The 15,626-nt window shown below is 47.2% G+C and overlaps 1 protein-coding gene across 2 annotated transcripts in view; it reads right to left on the reverse strand.

Moving 5' to 3' along the window:
- The window catches only part of LIMS1 (LIM zinc finger domain containing 1), an 82,251-nt gene extending 68,180 nt beyond the window's left edge, over nt 1-14,071 (reverse strand). Inside the window, exon 1 of one of the 2 annotated variants that reach the window (XM_031051061.2) lies at nt 13,848-14,071. Coding sequence is in view for 1 of the 2 variants with exons in the window: in XM_034074498.1 (XP_033930389.1) it covers nt 12,044-12,090 (47 nt within the window). In the remaining variant the exon portion in view is untranslated. Of the gene's footprint in view, nt 1-12,043; nt 12,162-13,847 lie in introns of those variants that run through there. The other variant, XM_034074498.1, reaches the window with a different exon arrangement.
- Nucleotides 14,072-15,626: the final 1,555 nt, after the last annotated feature.

Below are 15,626 nucleotides of genomic sequence, written 5' to 3' on the forward strand. Positions count from 1 at the left end.
AAATTATAAGGTACATAAGGAAAAAAATTCTTCTGGTTCTGGTAAGAGAAAGGAGAGGTGGCATATCACCACTTAGTAAAGGTTGCCAGGAGGGTTCCCACACCCATGCCACTAGGCACGCTTCAGACCAATGCCTTGTATTTGTATATCCCCAGATGCTGTCACTGTTCCTTAGCTTCCCCTTGCCACAATGCTTTTGAGGCCATACCATCATCTACTGAGGTTTTAAAACGTTAGTCATTCTTACTGGTGCATTTCTTGCTTTGGAAGAAAAAGTTCAGTAGTGGCATTCTGTGTTTGTTTATACACCTGATCAGGCAATGTGAATAGTATTTTGGAGATAACATCCTATTGCAACGCCTGCTTGTACACAATGAAGAGCTGTGGAATAATTTATGTTAGAATTACTTTAAACAAACAAACAAACAAACAAATCTCCATTTTCTCCTGCCACTCTTCTTACCTATTTGGTTGGTTTCAATACTTCATGTGCTGAAATATATTTCACATGGATCTCATTAAAAGGCTTATAAAGGTGTCCTGGTTTGAGCAGTAGCGGTCATTTTTCTCCTTCTTGGTAGCTGGTGCAGTGCTGTGTTTTCACTTTCAGGCTGGGAACGGTTGCTGATAGCAAGTATGTTTTGAGTTACTGCTCAAATGTTTGGTTTGTCCAAGGCCTTTTCTGAGCTCATGCTCTGCCAGGGAGGAGGGGAGGCTGGGAGGAAGCAGAGACAGGACACCTGACCCAGGCTAGCCAAAGAGGTATTCCATACCATAGAACGTCATACCCAGGATGTAACCGGGAGAGACCCGGAAGGGCTGGAGCTCTGGGGGGATGGAGGAGGTATCGGTCGGTGCTCAGCCGGGCAGGGTGGGGTGAGTTATGGGTTGGTGGCTGGTGAGGTGTTGTATTCTCTTCACTTGTTATTGGCTTTATCATTATTATTTGTAGTAGTAATGGCAGTAGTGATTTGTGTTGTGCCTTAGCTATTAAACTGTGCTTATCTCAACCCATGGGAGCTACATTCTTTGGATTCTCCTTCCTAACTCTCCGGGAGTCGGGGGAGCAAGGTGGGGGGGAGGTGAATGAACGAGCTGTGCGCCTGGGTTTAAACCACGACAAAAGGGAATACAGAGGAACAGATACAGTTTAGTCCCCATGTGAGCCACAGATAGTGAGACTGAACCTAGGCCCTGTTACTGGAGACGTTTATCATGCCAGCTCCGTGAACTTGAGCTCTTGGCTCCAAGGAAATGACAATTCAAACTCATAACGTGACCTGAAGTGAAGTCAGGAATTGAACTCAAGTGCTCTGCATAAGCAGGACTATATTGCCTTCAGACTAAATAAATGAACCCAATTATTTTTACTTGGATACATTTCGCTATCCATGAATTTCTGAAAACCGAGTAGATCCTCTCTGTAAATTCCTGATGTTTCCTTTAAGATTAGTTGAGACAAATAGTATGAGCTCCTTGTCCTCCTTGATTTCTGATAATATCATAAGGAGAAAAACATATGAAAAAGTTTCAGTAAATTCAATTACATTAATATCCTTGCAACATTTCCACTCAAGCACTAATTCAGCACTACAATTTGAAATATTGGATGGATATTGATGGCACAAGCACTTTAGGCTTATTAAACTTTGGATCAACTCGAACTTGAGGTGAACTTCAGTATTTCCATGGTATGCAGAAAAATGTATTTTTAGCATGACAGCTATGGATTTCCTTTTAATTAATTCAGTTAGACTCTGCCTCTCTTGCATCCCCAAGGCCAGCTACAAGAACATTATAATTTAAACCATGAATACAGAGTAGGTAACTTTATTTTTCCAAATTGATGGAAAACCTTTTGATCTGGAGCTAAGGCCCTGTTCATTCTGCATACACTTTCATAAAAAGGGATTAATGGTCTGTTAGAAAATCTGGACTCAGCAGTTTCTCACTGTAGTCTCCACTTGCCATGGCAGGGGGAACTGATAAGTATCTGTAGTGTAAATGAAACAAGGAGCATTACTCAGCATATGAGAGAAAAATCCTCCGCTTGACATTAGTGCCATCATCATCCTCCATGCCTGCATGTTTGGGACACCAGAAGACAGCTTTCAGTGGTATGGTTCCTCCTCTAGGGGGATGAAACCCAACTTTTCGCCCTGGAAGACCTCCCAACAGCATGTTGACATCACCCAAACTATCCAAGTGATGGCTGAGACGGCTGCAGGGACACAGGGACCTATAACCTGGTATCTGCCCCATCACTTCCTTGCTCTGAGCTCCTGTTTCTTGCTCTGGCACTTATTTATCTATGTGCATGGAGGGAACACTGCTGCACACTTTTAATTGAGCTTTTATGGACTTAACAAAAAATCCATTGTGTGAGTCAAGCCACCATAGAGCTCAAAATCTGCTGGGTAAAAACAACTAAACCAATTTTACCTCAGATGACATAAAACACTCATTTCGTAATTCTGCCTACCTTGGGAATCTGTCCATGCTGAAAATGCTCTGAAGAGACATTGTTATCATGCAATAGCATTAAACTCCTCAAATGTCTCTTTTCAATAGAAGTTCACAAAGCTATTTATAAATGAATAAATAGCCCAAGGTGAGCAGAAGGCTTTCTCATGAAACCTGAGTAATAACGCAATATTACTGTTCCTGGATTCTCTGCCATTTTATCATGTTCTAGTAATTTTCCCAAGAGTGATGTCGGGGATCCTCTTAACTCTACTGTTTGCCCATCTCTGTATGGTAATGATAAAAACATTGATTTTCACATTTGTGACTGATGCAATTCGACACAAGAAATTCAAGTTATTTCCCCCTTGCCATGTACCAGCTAAGCAATCGCCAGCACAAAGCACTTCACTTGTATTAAAATGAAGCAGTGTCTTTAATACCTGACACTTGAAATAGCACTTCATTTTCTCTGTTTTTTTCCAAAACAGAGCCCCAGTCCAGCAGGGGATTTAATGCAGGCTGTGGAAGGGATGGGTGTGAAGAACAGCAAAGTTTTCTGGGTGAAGCTTGCCTCAGGTGCTAGCCAACTCTGAGGAGCATCCTGCCTTCCCTTGAGAATAACGCTACAATCTGTACTGACCACGCCAGAGCCTGGCACATCGAACACCCACCCCTGCTGAAACCCCTTGGACCCTCCTCACGTCCCACTGGTCAGGGTGATCATTCCCATCCTGTGTGGGACAATAAAGAAAACACAGCTTTCAGGCTTAGACATAGGTTGTAAATTCTGAACTCTGGGCTTACACTGTACACAGCCATTGGCAATATTTTATCCTTCCTTGCTTCATCTGGCTACAAAAGCTATGGCACAACTCCTCCCCCAGCCACCCTGGCCACACTCCAAAGCTAAACTCAGCCTGGTGACTGGAGAGCTTCATGCTTCATTTTGCTACCTGAAGCCATACAGCTTCCAGCGTGGCACTGAGCGATGCCATTTCACAGGGGACATCACATAAGCAGGATGCCCTGGGAGAAGGAGAGCCTTTTCTCATCGGGAAAAAGAGAAATTGTAATTGCTGGAGATTTCAACAGAGACGGATTCATCCCTGGGCTGCGAGCCCATCAGTCTCCCCAGAGATTGCCCTGGCTCTACAGGTTTCTTTTATAGAACCTAAAACAATTCCTTAGTGTTCACTGAAACAGTGAATGAGCAGGATATCAGCCAAAACACTAAGCCCCACTGGCCTTCAGATCATTTCAAACAATTAACATAAGCTGCTATTACTTGATGTAACGATAGAAATCACACTTCTTTGATGCACAATGGCATATGAGCATGCTGAAGAGGCAAAAGGAAGTAGTTTTTTTTTCTGGGAGATAAGTACTTTTGTAAATAACACCTACCACATGGACCATATTTATACAACTATTTCAACAAGCAACACTTGTGAAAGTCCACTATAATCCACTAACGAGAAAAGATCAAAGAAACTAACAGGAAGGCCAGGATGGAATCAAAATACTTGATCAGTGAGAGGTTTCTTACCCCAGCCATAAACTCAAGGGCATTTCAGTGCAAGCTGTGGGAGGAGAAGCTGCCATGAACGCCCAGAGGATGTGTGGCCAAGGTAGATGGAGTCCCTTGAGAGGACCTTACCCTTGTGTCCTGCCAAGGTCCCTTCCTCCTTCCCTGCACACACCATCTGGGGTCTCCCATCAGTTTCAGTTAATCAAGGGTAGAAATGTTATTCGTTCTCCTAAATCCCCCCTCCCCCACCAAAGTTAAACATTTGGCCTTTGGTTAAACTAAATGTGTTTTTTTTTCTCTTCTTTTTAAAGCGAAGTCTCACGATCCCCGTGTGACCCCCGTGGGAGGACAGAGGGAGGCAGGGAGACCCCGCGGTGCACTCAGAGCACTGCCAGAGCCAAATGAGTGTCAGCTCCCTGAATGGCAGAGATGGGTATAAAGAGCTTTTAATTACTTCCTTTCCTTTTTTTTCCCTTAAAGAACAAGGGAAGAGCTACTGGTATTTTCCTCTTCACACTTTTCTTTTTTAAATACATACTTGGCAAACATTAAAGAGTTACATATTTGGATACATTAAACAAGTACTTTGATAGTTCAACTTTTGGAAAGGAAAAAAAAAAAAAGCAAATTCTCACCTTCTTTAAAGGCTTTATTCTTACTTGTTTGTGTGTTCCCTAGGTTATCAGCACATTTCCCTTCGCTTTTCTGACAGAAATGCACATATCCTTGTAACCAGAGAAGTATGGGAAACTCTGGAAACATCCAACTCTGTACAAACATTTAAAGCTCAGACACCCTAATACAAAACAAGCACTTCTCTGAAACAAACATCTCCAGATGTTTTAACATATTTTTATATAGATAGATATATATAAGATGTGACTCAGGCACGGAAAGCCAAAAGAATGTTCTCATTTCCTGAGGCTGGCTAACAAAAAGGGAAAAAAATGTGAATGAAGGAACAAAGATTTTGTAAATCAGCTTTTTCTTAACAGCAGCAGCTTTAAAATGATTCACTTCAATTCCTTTTTCATATAGTCAGAATATTAGCTCTCTCCTACAACTGCGTATACACACCAAAGAAAACAGGGAAGGGAGGAAAAAAATACGCTGTTTTGTGACATGGTTAAAGTACTATGGAAATGTCAGACTCAGGAGATTCCTGCCCTTCTCTTTTTGGCCCCAGTGAAGCTCACTGGTGGCTCCCACTGAGCCCCCTTTTCCATAGCAGCTTGCTTGGTCTCTATGGTACAGATTTTGAGAAGAAGGCGCCAGCAGCCACATGCGCTGTGGCTGTCCCACAGCCGGGTCTCTAGATGGTGGGACTCAGCCTGCAAGACCTCACAAGCACAGCTCTTGCTCCATTTTACTTCCTAACAGTACAAGCAGGCATAAATAGCATCCAGTTCCTCTGGACTTCACAGCAATGGGTGAAGAAAGACCCTGGGCATCTTCAGATCATGAAGTTGTGTCCTGCCAACAAATATTAGGTAGATTTAAACAGGTGCCCCCTCTAACCATATCTATGTGTCATGGCGATGAGATGCAAGGTCCCTTTCCTCCGAATCCTCTGAAGGTGAATTTCTGCAGACTAGTTCTTGTGACAACCATGACAAAACCACCGCTGCGTGGTTTCCCTTCAGGCAGGGCTGTAGGGGGGGGGGGACAAGAAGCTGCAGAGAAAACATACTCAAGGGTGCTTTCAACAGCAGCAAGCAAAATTGCCCAGGCAATCCTCCTTCAACAACTCTTCCAGTGCACAGAGTATGAACATGCCCCTTCCCAACACTGCACCCAGGATGGCCGCAGGCAGCCCACAGCCCCAACTCAGACCATCGACAAACACAGCTCCCTTCTTCTTTAGATCCTCAGCACCTTCTCACAGGACTGCACCTATAACACCACTCACTGGACCACAGCAACATGACCCAGGCACAAATCCATGCTTCTGCCAAAACAGGCATTTCCACCTTTCCAATGTCCCTTCACCCCAGCCATCACCAGCACTCACAAGATCAAGGAATGGATTCAGATTGAGACAAAATCAGTTTTAAATACATATATGTATCTACTAGTCTCTTTCACCATGGGTTTTCAGCTGGCTCAGGTTCCCATTGCCGGCAAGAGCAATGCTGTGGGATGGGAGCATGTGGGTCACCCTGGTCAGCTGTAGCACAGCCACATGCTTAATTAAAATGTCTGTGTAATTGCCGCCTGCGGGTAAAGCAGCTGCCCTGGCAGAGCCCAGAGACGGTCTGTCCTGCTTGGTGACACTGGCCAGAGCTGGGGCTGGGCAATGATCACTGCTGGGTGAACCTCAGTCCACTTGCCAGCAGACCCCAGCAAAAACAAATTACTTAATCCAGCGCAAATGTTGGTGTGTCTCTGTCACAGAACCTAAGCCTGTCCTGCTACCAACACAGTGGAGGGGTTACAAACTGAAGCATGAGCCTATTTGCAAGTGTTTCCTCACAACGAAGATTCATCAAAACCAGAGGGTTTTGCAAGCAGATCTGCTGTGCTGATTCAGCCCTGAATCTGCAGGGGCCGCCTTACCCTGACCACACTGGCTGGCAGCCTGTGCAGCCCTGCCTGCCAAGCTCCAGCTTTTCATTCCCAAATCAGAGACAGCACGCCAGGACACACCAAGGGAGGACTCCGTGATGCTGTGGCTCCGGGAGGTGAGAGGCTGACAGCCAGTTCCTCACCCCCACCGGGCAGCACCCAACGCCAAGGGGATGGCCAAGACTCTGCGACAAATCGTTGCAGAGCACCGATGCCTCCTTTTCCCCTCGCAGGGCAGATCTGAAGCTATTTCTCTGCATGGTTGTCTCTCCCCACATCAATCCCACAGCTGTTGCACATCAGCATGGGGTCTGGACAGGAGCCACAATGCCATGTTGTTGCCTCCCAAGTATTTGCTGGCGTTACTGCTCTGCTTTGCTGTGGTCTTTCTCAGTGCCCCCAACTACACTAAAACAATGCATCAGTACAGAAAACCCATATAATTCTGAGCATGGCAGCTTCCCCATGCTGCTCAGACCACCCAGGAAACGTTCATAACATCATTACATTGCCTTAGTTTTTCAGATTATCCACACCAACTTCCCACTCATGATGTGAGCAACAAACACTGAAGTTTTAACTCTGCTGTTCCCACCAGTTTAGGGTTTATTCAACCAAAAGGCTGATGTGCTCCTAGTTCTTCACACTATTTAATGCATGCAGTGACTGAAACAACCCTAAAAGCACCGAGTGACTTAAGACTCATCTTCCTATAGAATTCTGTTGAAGTGGCTGGTGGGTTCTTTTAATAAGTGAAAAAATGGATGATCAGAGCTGGAATTCAAGGACTTCTTATTTAAAATATAAGGGAAAACAATATGAAAAACACTTAGCACAAAACCTTATCCTGGGTGCTGTCCTTATTGTAACACTATTTTTTATGCATCCTAGGATACTCCAGACGATGCCATTTTTGCACAGGAATACAGTTTCAGACTGCAGACAAGAGGTCCACCCTGCCCATGAATAATTTGTCACTGAGCACACCATCAGCTTCTGCCCCCCAGACATTGCCAATGGTCTCCAGGACAAACTCATCAAACTGTTCTGCATAAAGGGTTATCAGGGCACACAAAACTAGCCAAGGAAATTCCAGTATCTTTGTTTTCCCCTTCTATCTGCTTAAAAAACATAAGTAAGCATTTTCACAAAGACTTAAGACACCGCAGGAAGGGAAATGCTGAAGTAATTGCAAAGGAGTGTCCTAATTTGAAGAAAAGCCTAAACCCCAGGGCACATTCCCTTGCTACATTTTCTCTAATTGTCAGGTTGAATTAGGACCTTCCCATCCTTTCTGCCTGAACACCACCACTTCTGCACAAGCTGTTCATGTGCTGTAACACATCACTAATGAAACAGGGACAGCAGACAACGTAACACAGATGCTTGGTTCATGCTATGGATAGTTTATACAAGGGAAGGCTTTGGCTATCAAAACATGACTGTCAATCTAATTTTCCTTGTCATCAGCACCTGCTGTCATGGAAAGACCTGACAGGAGTAAGTTCCCCATCAACTATCAAGCTGCTTTTAGCCCAGCTAATAGTTAAAGCCTCCCTATATTGTAAAGTAATAAGAGATTGTGTTATGTTACGGAGTGAAAAACCTTTAAATCGGGCTTTGGAGAAGAACAAACCCCAGATGTATCAGGATGTCTAACCTCACACACTTAGCACAAAGCCACAACTGCAGGAGCTGAAAAGCCTGCCTTAAGTGCTTCAATAATAAATATTTTATTGCAACTTGAAACAGAATTTGTTAACTATAAAAAACATTCTCTGCCTACTGCAGGCCATTAATGGTTCACAGGCAGTAATTGTACACAGACAGTTCTAAGAAAAAGACCTGTGCATCACAACTGAGACAGAATGCAGCATCACATTTAGATTCTTACTTATGGAGTGCCTTATCAACGCCAGCAACACTATGAAATGCCCACATTTTTGAGCTTTACAGACCACAGCAGATCAGGAGCTATAAATTCAATGAGTCTATGCTAGTTTTTCAAATGCAGTTATGCTCTAAATAAAGAGCAGCCTGCTTTGTTCAGTATTTTATGCATGTTGGCCTGTATTTATTGCTACTAAATAAAAAGTTTCTGCTAGAAAACTACAAAAACTTGAGATAATAATGCAATAATACTGCAAGCTGATGTTTTTTCTCTGAAATGCCTGAGAAACTTATTCCAACGATAACACATCAAAATGAGTTCAGCACAACCAGCTGGAAAAGCTGCCCACAAAACTCAGAGGACATTTATTAAGCAAGCACCCAGCAATCCCAAATGACAGCCAACCACCCAGCACTGACTCATCTGCAGGACACACTGCACATCCCTCCCTGCACAAACCCCTCTCCTCTGGGGCAGTCTCATCTCCCAGCGTGATGCTGAGTGAGATGGCTGTGCCTTGGGCAGTGGGTGTCCAGGTTACAGCACCAGCCTCCAAACGCCTTTAACTGGAAAACAAAACCTGCAGCAGCCAGTCCAGTTCAAAAAGCCCCTATAAAGTGAAGGAGATAAACAAAAAAGTTAAAGAGTATTTCCCAGGACAAAAGCAAACCCCATGCATGCACCTACTGACCTGCTGCTCTTCCGTGTACCAAATCAAGGCAGACCTCATGTAATTCCTTCCTTTTTTATTTCCCAAGATTATTTAAACTCTCTAAATCAGAGCAAAAAGTAAAGATTTGTTATCCTTAGGATTTTCAACCTGTGGAAGCCTTTGAGAACACCACTTTTTGTTAAAAAGTGGTTTTGAATGAAATATTTGCATTTTTAGCTTGTTTGGGATTTTTTTTTTTCCCCAAAGAACCAAAACAAGAAAGCACATCAATTTTTAATTTCCTCTCCCTACATTTTACCAATCGAAATACATCTCATACAAATCTTACCCTTTTGTTTTATTTTGACCTTAACAGACTGGAATCATCTGAAGAAAAACTCCTTCAGCCAGTAGTCCTGCAACTGGCTTCCTCTCTGGAGCTGACCCCATAGCCTGTCCCTGCTGTGCCCTGTCAGGCAAGCAGCATTCCCTGCCTGGCCAGCAGCTCCCTCCAGCCACGCTGCTGCCAAAATCAGCTGCACAGCACCATCACCTCCCGAGCCACAGCAGAGCCCCTCGTCCTCGACACGATGATTCACCCCAAACAACTGGTGGGAAAAGCACCGCAGAGGGGTCTGTCCAATTTAGACAAGGGGCTCCATATCCGCTGGGCAAGCAGTTCATACTCAGAGTGCATCAGCAGCAGTGGGACTCCATCCTGACCCTCAGCCACAGGAGGATTTGCTTGGCTGGGAGGCAGCCAGGCTCATCCCTGCTGCCAGGGAGGAAGGATGCTCAAGCTATCAGCCAATCCCAGGATGGATGCTTTGCCGATGCCGCTTCCCTGGATGTGCTGGCCACCCGCTTTTCTTCTTTGGGATGTACGGTGTGTGTTTTGCATTGAAAAGCTCCCCCCAAGACAGCTTTAAGCAAAGTGGGCTCCCACCAGAGCACTCTGCTGCTTCGCCTCAGCAAGTTTCTGCAAGCGTGGGCTCTAGCCTGACTTTGTCCCAAAATTCCTTGCTGTGCCAGGGGTGTAGCCTAACTCATATTCTGGGAAGCGTGTACCAGCAGGACAGCTGGCTTGCTCCCTGACAACTTCAGCACAACAGATGCCAAATGCACAATTGCTCTATTTACCCAATGAGGCAGGCTCTGTATTGGAGCTGAAGCACCTGTGTGGGGCTGAAGGACACGCAGATACTTGCAGTCACAAAAGGCTGATGTTCACAGCACTAACACTGACCACTCAGGCACTTTTTGGGAATAGAACCTCTCCTATGAAGACAGGCTGAGAGAGCTGGGTTTGTTCAGCCTGGAGAAAAGAAGGCTCCAGGAAGATCTTATAGCAGCCTTCCAGTACAAAAAGGTAGCCTATAAAAAATCTGAAGAGGAACTTTTTACAAGGGCATGTAGTGATAGAACAAGGGGGAATAGATTAGATAGTAGGAAGGAATTCTTCACTATGAGGGTGGTGAGGCACTGGCACAGGTTGCCCAGAGAAGCTGAGGATGCTCCATCTCTGGAAGTGTTCAAGGCCAAGATGGACAGGGGTTTGAGCAAGCTGGTCTAGTGGAAGGTGTCCCTGCTCATGGCGGGGGTTGGAACTGGATGAGCTTAAAGTTCCCTTCTAATGCAAACCTTTCTGTGATTCTATGAATGCAGAAAGAAGCCTGGCCTAGAAACACTCATCACCCACAAGATGTGGGTTGCAACTTAGAATGACCAAAGAAAAAAGTTACCTTCATATACACAGACATCTGAATCACTTTGTCATCCTTTCCTCAGCATGCAGTCTCACAGCAGCTATCGCTGAAGCTGGCCAAGCCTGGTGAGACCCTCCAACTCCCCTCCTGTGCCCTGGTGTTACCGGGGCGCTGACCCAGGAGTACGGTCAGCTCAGCAGTGCCCACCACAGTGGCCCCAAACTCGGTTTGACTTCACTGGTGCCACAGCTCTCCTTCAAAGGCATGGTGCAGAGCTGGAGAGGTTCACGGTAGATATCAGGCACGGGAAAGATAAAGCAGTCTTTAGCCAGGCTGAAGTCTGGACGCCAGCTGACGTCCTGAGCCCTCAGCCCAAGCTTGCTATGAGCCACTTTTCTCCCTTCCCGCAACCCCAGGTTTTGCCGTATTAGTGCAGCACTTGCCAAGTGCTTTAACTAGGGACGTTCCTTACTGAGAAGTAACTACAGCAGGTGAGGCTTTGAAACACTGGATGAGTAGAAGAGACTTTGCTTTCCATAACCCATCCCCATTAACCATTCGCCAAGATATGACTACTCCATAATTGTGGGATAGGCATAAAACTGCACGAATCTCACCACGTAAACACCCGAGGTTACTCAGAACCGCGCTTTTAAAACAACCATGTCCCCCAGGAAAGGCCGCCTCTTAACCCGAGGGACACTAAACCATGCTCAAACTCCGTTCACAACAGGCTATAATCGAAGTTTGTGCCGCATTCCCAGCTTGCAGTGACAAGGACGCACGGCCATCCCGCCGCTCCTCGGGTGAATGCAGCCCCGAGGGGGTGAGCCCGCTCCTGCCGGCCCCATCCCGGTGCCGCCAGAGGGAAGGGCAAAGTTCCCCGTGAAACGGGAACTTCCCGGGAGGAGGGGGCTCACCTGCCCGCTGCAAACCACCAGCAGCGGCGGGGCCCCGCTCCCTTCACCCAGCCCCGCAGCGGACCGTCCCAGCGCCCTTCCCACCCGCCGCAGCCCGGGGCCGCCGCCGCCGCCCTCCTCCCCGCACGGCGCCCAGCGGAGCAGAGGGAAGCGCCTTCCCCGGGGCACCGGAACGGAGGTGGGGAGGGGGTGCTCGAGCAAGCGGGCAGCAACCGCTGACAGCGGCCGGGCCAAGCCGAGACAAAGCGCCGCCCTCGCAGGCACCGCCGCGGGAGGCGGGACGGGACGGGGCGGGCGGCCCCGTGCTTCCCCTACCTGTTACAGTTCATCCCTGCTGCCGCCGCCGCGGCCACCCCCAGCATCCCACCGCTGCTCTGCCGCCGCCGCGGAGCAGCCACGCCGGGCGGCGGTAATGGCGCTGGGCGGCTGCACCGCCGGCACCGCGCCCGCCGCCGCCGCTGGGGGGCGCGCTCCGCCCGCGCCGCCGCCGCCGCTGCTGCCGGGCCCGGCTCCCGGCCCCGCCCGGTGAAGGAGGGCGGGCCCCGGCAGAGGCGGGAATCCAGGTTTGGGCACGGGGGAGCTGAATGAGCTCAAGCCCGGTCCGCGGCAGTGATCAACGGCAGGCCCTGAGCAACCTGGGTGGTGGAAGGTGTCCGTGCGCATGGCGGGGGTGGAACTGGGTGAGCCTGAAGGTGCCTTCCAACCCAAACCAGTCTGTGGTTCTGTAAGACTTGGGAATCGGTGTAGTTGTGGGTTTTAACAGCCCCTCAGGAATCGCACAGCGTTGGAGGGGTGGTCATGGGCAGACAGGCCTGTGAAGGAACCTGTAGTAGGTGCCCGAGAGTGCTTATTGCTGTTTTTTTTCCAGACCAGAAGATCAGCATTGAAAAAATTTCAAGTATTTTTGCTATTTCTTACATGTGGTTGTGTAGTATGGTATTATTTCTAGCAAGAGAGCTCTTGCCTTATGTTAAGGAGGTCTTTCTATTCCAACTTGGAGACTGGCTTAAGGTGAGGCGATAGCTCTTTTGCTAGAAGGAACACTGTACAATGTAACCTAAGGCTTGTTAAGGTGAGTGCTGGGGCAAGGTTCAGTTTTTAATCAACATTGTTTGACATCAATACTAACAAGCAATCCTGTAGGAAAGGGCCAACGCCTCATCCAGGTTCTGCTACCTTTGTTAGAAGGCAAATACAAGTACTTAGCGACCCTTCACCACCAGAGCTGCCCAGCCTGAGGGTGAAGCCCTGCTCAACTTGCAGAGAAGCAATCCCATTCCAAACAGTACGAGTTCCAGAGGTGTATGGACAGAGGAAAGAGGGCTATGGAAAACACAGCCTTATTAAGCTATCTGTATTGCCAACCTGTTGCCAGCCTTCATATCAGAACAAGGAAGCGGCATGGTGAAAGGAAAAATGCAAATATTTGCCTGCCTGGATTGAGGAAGTCACTCTGGCTCCAAGAAGACAACACGTGCAGGGAATACATTAAGCCAGAGAAAATCGGCATAGGCAGGTACAAGTGAGCACGCGTCAGGAAGAGTTATCTGAACTGCATGCCCATGGAGTGCCTCTGCTTCAGTATCCATTAGGACCAGGAAAAGAATGTGAATTTTTGATTCAATAATTCACAAAAGAGATTTGGTGGCAGTGCTGCAAACACGGTTCTAGACAGAGCTACCACTGCAAACACACAAACTTCAGCCTGTCTGTTGGGTTTTTGTCTGTTTGTTTGTTTGTTTGCTCCTCCACAGAGTTCAGTTTTGCTTGCCAAGTTTATGAACCCAAACATAACAAAATTTGAACATGACGGGGAATACATTTCTGCACAAAGAGGGAATTAAAGTATATGGCTGGAAAAGGGAAGGGGTGGTATGCCAGAAGGGGCAGGGGTCATCCTTTCCCTCTTCTCAGCACTGGTGAGGCCACATCTGGAGGGCTGGATTCAGGTTTGGGCTCCACAATGCAAAACGTGGCCGTACAGGTGAGAGTCTAATGAACAGCCACTCAGACAACTAAGGAACTGGAACATCTCTGCTATGAGGAGAGGCTGAGAGCTGGGTCTGTGCAGCCTGGAGAAGAGAAGGTTCTGGGGGATCTCATCCATGTGTATACATACCTGGTGGGAGGATGCTAAGATGTTGCAGACAGGTTCTTCTCAGTGGAACCCAGTGGCAAGACCTCTGGGGAAATGGGCACAACCTGAAACACGGGAGGTTCCCTCTGAACATCGTAGAATGCTTTTCCACTGTCAAGGTGACCAAGCACTAGTACAGTGTGCTCAGGGAGGTTGTGGAGTTTGCATCCTTGGAGATATTCCCCAGCTGTCCGGACATGGTCCTGGATAACTGGCTGTAGCTGGCCCCGCTTGAGCAGGGTTTGGACAAAGTGAACTCCAGCAGTGTCTGCCAACCTCATCCAGCCTGTGATTCTGTTAAAAAATGAAACAGACACACTCCTCCCCCAGAAAAAACCCAAACCCAACCCAAATCAAAACACGCACTTATTTTAATGAATCTGTCAGCAGAGCTTCCTTGCATCATCTAAATAAGCACTCATTCTGTGCCAGTTGCAGGTAATACTACCCTTCTGTTTTTCTCTCATCAGCTTTGGGCAGTCTGCCATTACTTGTAGGCAGCTTCACAAATGTCTTTTATTAACCCCAGTTGTCTGCAAGGATTTCAGGGCCTCTCCTTTGCAGGTCCTCCTTGGGGAGCTGTATGAGGTGGGTGCCCCTGGCTGCTGAGCCTAGCTGAGGAGCAGCACCTCAGGCCAGAACAGCCTGAACAGAGGGGAGGTGGCTGGGCAGACGTGCAGCTGCCAGGGCAGCCAGCTCCAAAACAGTGAGTTCTGGAAATCATTAACAGGCAGCGCCAGCAAATGAGTGCAGCCCTTATGGTCCTGCCTTTAGAGAGCACGTTAACAGATTCAATGGCAAGTGAACTGCACCGTGTGCAGCTTTCCAGTGCTTTTAGAGATTACGTCCCCAGAGCCTCGTCTGCTGGCAATATAATCTCAAAGTAGCAATGGCATTCACAAGGAGCGGGAGAGCCTCCTCCAAACATGTACGTGTGCCAGACACTAAGAACTAGCAGCTTCTGGAAATGTTGTAGTAAGAAGAGCCAGGAATGTAGTTTCATGGGCTGCCTCCCTAGGCCCTGTTGTGTGCTTTGCAGCAGGTTTGCGCCTCTGCTTTAGGATCTGATTTTAACTTTAGTTGTGACTTGCTGTACAACAGAAACAGCAGTTCTTAATTGTTATTAATTCCCCATTACATAATCTTAGAGCATGCTGGCATTCTAATTAACTTGTAAAATTCAGTCCAGAATACTCAGGCAAATCATTTAATAGGATTCACAAACACATGCCATGAGCTCCAAAGAAAACAAGTTGCTCCTTCCAGCCCAGTGTAACGAGAAGCTACAACTATTTTCTCCCTATGCAGCTTACGAAAAACACGGTACTTCTGCCTACTTATTCCTGCTTACAAAGCCAGCACAAAGTTAAACATTCTACTGCTAATGTACTTGGCATCAGGAGGAGAAGTGCCATTATCCCCAGCAGACACGTGAGGAAACAGAGACAGAGAAATCGAGATTAAATTCATAAAGGAAGCATGTGGCAAAGCAGGGACTTGGACTCCGTGTCTCCAGACCAGCATATTAATCACAAAATTAACGTTGGTTTGGGTTTGGTTTTCTCTCCCGTCTCTCCTTGCTAGATGAGAGCAAAAAGCAGTTTTAAGGAGACACATGCTTTTGATGTTCTTTTTCCAGAGCACTCTAAGTCTTCCATCACTGTTGAAATGCCACCATACAGTATCGTGGCTGGCAGTGGTAGAGGTGACTGCACAGAATCTATTCAGTTATACACACTACTGTCAGGTTTGCTGACACCA

Source organism: Melopsittacus undulatus, chromosome 2 (assembly GCF_012275295.1).
Source record: "Melopsittacus undulatus isolate bMelUnd1 chromosome 2, bMelUnd1.mat.Z, whole genome shotgun sequence".
In the NCBI taxonomy this organism is placed as follows: domain Eukaryota; kingdom Metazoa; phylum Chordata; class Aves; order Psittaciformes; family Psittaculidae; genus Melopsittacus; species Melopsittacus undulatus.